This window comes from Merops nubicus, unplaced genomic scaffold, assembly GCF_000691845.1.
Source record: "Merops nubicus isolate BGI_N331 unplaced genomic scaffold, ASM69184v1 scaffold5629, whole genome shotgun sequence".
NCBI lineage: Eukaryota > Metazoa > Chordata > Aves > Coraciiformes > Meropidae > Merops > Merops nubicus.
In genome coordinates this window covers 76,239-82,238 of record NW_008628905.1, presented here as the reverse complement: position 1 = coordinate 82,238, position 6,000 = coordinate 76,239, and the positions used below count along the sequence as shown (strand labels likewise).

The window sequence follows — 6,000 nt, the reverse complement described above, 5'->3', positions numbered from 1 at the left end:
CCACTTCCCTGGGCAGCCTGTTCCAGTGCTTGATAATCCTTTCAGTGAAGAAATGTTTCCTAATATCCAACTTAACCCTCTCTTTGTACAACTTGAAGCCACATCCTCTTGTCCTATCCTTTGTTACTTGGGAGAAGAGACCAACACTCACCTCACTACAACCCCCTTCCAGGTAGTTGTAGAGGGTGGTAAGGTCTCCCCTCAGCCTCCTTTTGTCCTGAGTAAACAGCCCAAATTCCCTCAGCTGTGCCTCATAAGACTTGTTGTCTAGGCCCCTCACCAGCTTCGTTGCCCTTCTGTGAACCTACTCTAGCACCCTGATGTCTTTCTTGTGTTGAGGGGTCCCAAACTGAACACAGTAGTTGAAGTGTGGCCTTACCAGTGCCGAGTGCAGGGGTGTAATCACTTCCCTACTCCTGCTGGCCACACTAGTGCTGATGCAAGCCAGGATGCTGTTGGCTTTCTTGGCCACCTGGGCACACTGCTGGCTCATATTTACCCAGCTGTCAATCAGTACCCTCAGGTCTCTTTCTGCTGAACAGCTTTCCAGCCACTCATCCCCAAGCCTGTAGTATTGCCTGGGGTTGTTGTGACCCAGATGCAGGATGTGGCTCTTGACCTTGTTGAACCTCATACCATTGGCCTCAGCCCATTGATCCATCCTGCCCAGGTCCTCTGAAGAGCTGTCCTACCCTTAAACAGATCAACACTTCTGCTCAGCTTGGTGTCATCTGCAAACTTACTGAGGTTGCACTCCATCTCCTCATCAAGATCATTGATAAAGGTGTTAAACAGAAGTGGCCCCAGCACTGAGTCTTGGGCAGCACCACTTGTGACCGACAACCAACTGGATTTAGCCCCATTCAGCACCGCTCTTTGGGCCTGGCCATCCAGCCAGCAGTTAGCAAGTTGAACTTGCTTTACTATCTCCCATAACTTCCTCATAGGTAAGCTCAGGATGTGTTGTTAGTACCCATAATATGTGTTCTGCTTGGTTTTATTTTTCGAAATGGAACAACCAGAAAAACTTCTTGGCTCTGTGTGCCTTTTTTTTCCTCAAGCATTTTCACACTTGCTTTTGTGCAGTCCATCCATCTGGAGGATTTTGCCTCATCTGCAATACCAAACTCCAGTAAAATGCAAGCTGTTTTTCTTCTACTATCTGCTCGTGCTTCTGATTGCTCTAAATTCAGTATCTAGGGTATGGTTACCTAAATTTGTTTCTGTTGACTCCATAGCAGTGAGATACTTGGTGAATACAGCCTGGAATCTTCTAGTTCATGTATGTGCTAGAGCTGCATGTGTGAAGTAAAGTTGCATGTATTGGGGTCTCCTAGAATACCTGCAGTATTCTGTGTAGTTTCCTACACTAGTAGCCCTATAATGTCTCATTCCCCAGAATTATTTAGGATTCTCCTTATAACTGGAGTTCCATGTACTTTCATTGGCTTTGGAAGATGAATCACCGTCTGTTCTTAGAGCAGAAAAAAAGTCAGTCTTTATGCAAAATGTCCATTGTTCTGCTTTCAGAGAAGCTTAAGACCAGGATGTGTAGCAGGGTCCTTTCACTCACTAGGAGAAAGAACCTGCTGTGTGCCCATTTCCCTCCTCACTAGACCTGTATATTTTTGAGGAGTGTTAGGACAAGACCTGGGTGAAGAATGACTGCTCTAGGTTGATGTGTTTCTTCCAATATTCAAGTCTGATGAACCTGCCAGACCATCTCTTGAACTTACAGATCCCCAGATATTCTCTTGCACAACGGTTCATTTGTCAATCATGATCAGTAGTCAACAGCTTGGTTAATTGACATGTCTTCTGGAGAAGTGTTTGTAACATGCTTTTAAAGAAAAATTTTAACTGTAGATATCAGAGTAAATGTCATATTTGGCATGGCTGATTACAAAGTTTAGTTCTTGTTTAGTTCTTTGGTTCTTGTAATTGTCCTGGCTTTGGCTAGAGTAGGGTTAATTTTCACAAGAAGCTGGAAGGGCCACATCCAGGATGAAAAAGGGCTCTTTGGTGCCATACTGACCTGCCTCAGGAGGCAGGTTTTGTGCCTGGCAGGGTGAGGCGTTTTCGCTGAGCGCTGTGGTTTATATCACTCGTTTTATGTCTCATTTCATTTCTGCTGTTGTTATTACTGTTGTTTCTTCTCTCCTTGCATTCTTCTATTGAATTCTCTTTATCTCAACACGTGGTTTTTCCTTTTTCTTCCAATTCTCCTTCCCATCCCACAGCAGGGGGAGGGGGCAGTGAGCAAGCAGCCACGTCGTGCTCAGTTGCTGAGTGGGCCTAAACCATGACAATTACTTTGAAAAACATCGTTTTCCATCATTTTAAGAACCCTAGTATTGTGTTTAATGTGTTAGCCTTTCCTCCTGTGGTTCTCAGAGGAGTATTTACAGCTTTGATCCTGCAATCTTCCTCAGTCTTTTCACTGACTGACAACGGTCGTGTCATTCTCTGCAGTAACAGGTGTAGGTTGCCATGGCTTCACCTCTGTTTGAAGGGAGGCTGGCAAGCAGCACTTAAGTTCTGCCTGATTTTGAAGTTCACATGTATTGCTTGATATACTTTGTGACTTCCTGGATGTATTATAGCTCTGGACAGCAGGCTTGTTTATAAATACTGTCCCATCTATCTATCCCAGGACAGTGTCACCTTGTATGTGGAACTGTGTACTGCCTTGTTGAGATTTACTACATCACTGTTAGACTTTGAACCCTCTTTAGGTTTTCATTTTGCTACTTCAAATTAAAATGCCTTTTACTAATACATGGTCAACTTAGTTTACCTTTAAGATGTTCTTTGAGTATCATGGAAGCAACCCAAAGTGTGATTTCTGTTTGCCACTTGTTAAGTCATTGTAATGACTCCCGGCTCAGATAAAATATTTGGAAGAACTGTGCAGTGATCCATTTCTTTTAAGAAATTTGAATTGTTGAAATTAGTTGTGTTTAGTAATCCCTGCTTGGGTATGAATAGAGACCTCTGGTAGTCAGAGTTTTTAAGGTCCTTTTGTCTGTACAATATGACTGCCATCTTTTCTGAAGCTGGTGCCTTTCCTCATGGGTCTGTTTTAAAAAGAGGGCTCAGGATTTGGGAGCAGGAACCAGGCCATGTTCAGTGTATGGGCAGGCCAATATTCATCACAGCTAGGTTATAGGGTTCTGAGCATGATCATGTGTGACTTGCTGTTAAAGATAAAGCTGAAAAGCCAGAATGCACACACTTTTTAACTTCAGATAATATAGCTTCTTCAGAAACCTAGATTATGCACAGCTAACTCAGAGTAATAGAGTACAGCTAAATGTGTTTCTTAAAATAATAATGGATTTTAGGGCCACGTTCTTGGAGAGATGCCTGGATTGGTCTAAATGACTCGTAATTCTTTAGGAATTGCCACTGTAAATAATGACTTGCAAATTCATAATAATGAGTATTGCTTTTGTAATGCTCAACCAACTGCAGAATAATACATAAATCTTAGTGCTGATCAGTCTGATTTCATGGGAATAATAGATTTCCTTTACTGGTAACTTACTGGTAGATCTTGAGAAGTTGTTCTCACTTTGTGAATTTCCCTTTCTTCACTACCTAGGTATTAATGGATATGTTCCATCAAGATGTAGAAGATTTAAGTGCACTAACTTTATCAGATGAGGAACCCTCAACATCAGGGGAGCAAACCTATTATGACCTAGTGAAGTCATTTATGGCAGAGGTTCGACAATATATAAGGGAACTAAATCTCATTATCAGAGTTTTTAGGGAGCCATATGCCTCCAACTCCAAACTGTTTTCATCTCATGTAAGTATTGTACAAACCACAAACAAAAAAAATTGCTATGAGCACTTCTAGAACTTAACTATTACCCAGTTTAAGATAGCAATAATAGAAGAAACACTGTCTTCAGTTCTGAGATGGAAACAGTAAAGCAGCACTTGTGGGGATGCATGGATTTTGTGGAAGAAACCACCCAATGTACTTATATTCACTTGCAGACCTGTCATTTAAGATTTGTCACCGCTATTCTTTGCCATGTTAGAATCATTGTGAATTTGTATACATTTTTATATAGCATTTATTTTAAAAATTAATTCTTTGATCTTATATATGTTATATGGAAAATATATAGCAAAATATAAAATCTTCTGCTTCAGTGTGTGCTTGGCTGTCATATTGTAACAGAGTAGTTTTGCATACAACACTCTTCCTCTTCGAAATTGTGTCCAACTCCCTGTTGATTTTTTGGGTGGTGCTGTTGCTTTTTGCAGGATGTGGAAAATATATTTAGCCGTATATCAGACATTCATGAACTTAGTGTGAAGTTATTGGGTCATATAGAAGACACTGTTGAAATGACAGATGAAGGTAGTCCTCATCCACTAGTAGGCAGCTGTTTTGAAGACATGGCAGAGGTAAGAAAATACTTGCGCGGTGGTTTTTTGCTATTCATCTGTATTTTAATGACTTACACTTAAATTAAGTACATCTCTGTTCTAGCTGCTTTTGTTTAGGTTGAGATCTCTTCTTCCAGCCCCACTGTGATGAATAGACTGCCCATTTTTGAGAGTGCTTTTACTTTTTAGTTTCTAAACCTCAGTGTTTATAGCGCTGTTTTAAACTTTAGAGAACAAAGGAGAAAAAAATTGCCAGAGACCACACCTGTGAGTAGCCTGCAGCAGAAATAAAGGGGTCCTATAAGTCAGGTGTAGATTAGGATTACTGTGGACAGACAGTGGGACGAGGTGGTCTTTGCCAGCAGGCTTGCTAAGTTGATGAACTGCTGTGTGGCTGGAATTAGCGACACGGTGAGAACGGTCGCATGATGGAGAGCTGTACGAACTAATACAGGCATTCAGGAGGGATGGGTGAGGAAGATGAGGCCAGGAGGCTTAACAAAAAATCTGCTCAAATACATGGAGATCTGTTATGGAATGAATGATGAGCTGCTTGAATGCTTAAGGATCAGGATCAGAGGAGGAGGCCACCAAAGGACGTGTTGTGGTTGAGCTTCTACTACACAGATTGTACAGTCAATAACTGGCCAAAACCAGCTCTAAACAATTAAGGGTCATTTCCTTATCACAGGCCCTACTTCTTGTGGGAGAGTAACCTTTTTGACATCTGCTGAGTGGGAAACTTATTGTGGTTGAAGTAATCCAGAAGATTTCTGGAGGGCACTGGGGACAGTTTTTTGTGGCACATAATGAGGGGCCAACTAAGGAAAGTCCTGCACTTGACCTCTTTCTCATGGACAGGGAAGAACTGGCAGTAACATTATAGCTTCTGGCAGGCTTGGCCACAGGTGGTAGAGATAGCAGAGTTTAAGATCCTGAGAAAAGTGCAGGAGAGCAGCAGACTGAAAAGTCTGGGGTTTGGGAGAGTAGACTTAGTTTGTTCAGGGAATTGGGCAGCAGGATCATACTGGTCTTGAGTAAAGAAGGGACTTGGGAGAGCTGGTTTATTTTCAAAGGCAGCATATTCAAAATACAAGGAATATGCATTCCCAGTCCCTAAGGAAAGGGATAGGTGTAGCAGGAGGCAAGGACAAGCACAGTTTGGAGTTTCCTGTTTAACCAAACTCGGGCCTGTTGCTATGGAGAAGACATTGAGATGCTGGAGTGCATCCAGAGAAGAGCAACAAAGCTGGTGAAGGGTCTAGAAAAGAAGACTTACAAGGACTGGCTGAGGGAACTGGGTTTGTTTAGCCTGGAGGAAATGAGGCTGAAGGAAGACCTTGCTGGTCCTTACAACTACCTGAAAGAAGGTTGTAACAAGGTGGGGGTCAGTCTCTTCTCCCAAGCAGCAAGTGATGGGACAAGAGGAAATGGCCTCAAGTTGTGCCAGAAGAGGTTTAGACTGGCTATTAGGAAAAAAATCTTCACTGAAAGGGTAATCAAGCATTGGAACAGGCTGCCCAGGGAAGTGGTTGAGTCACCATCCCTGAAGGTATTTAAAGACATGTAGACATAGTGCTTAGGGACATGGTT

At 42.3% G+C, this 6,000-nt stretch overlaps 1 protein-coding gene across 1 annotated transcript in view; it reads left to right on the top strand.

The window, feature by feature from the left end:
• Nucleotides 1-6,000, top strand: part of SOS1 (son of sevenless homolog 1 (Drosophila)) — a gene marked incomplete at its 5' end in the record, with an annotated part of 41,159 nt that overhangs the window by 4,422 nt on the left and 30,737 nt on the right. The window contains 2 exons of the mRNA XM_008946810.1: nucleotides 3,605-3,814; nucleotides 4,282-4,425. Coding sequence (XP_008945058.1) covers nucleotides 3,605-3,814; nucleotides 4,282-4,425 — 354 coding nt within the window. The remainder of the gene's footprint in view (nucleotides 1-3,604; nucleotides 3,815-4,281; nucleotides 4,426-6,000) is intronic.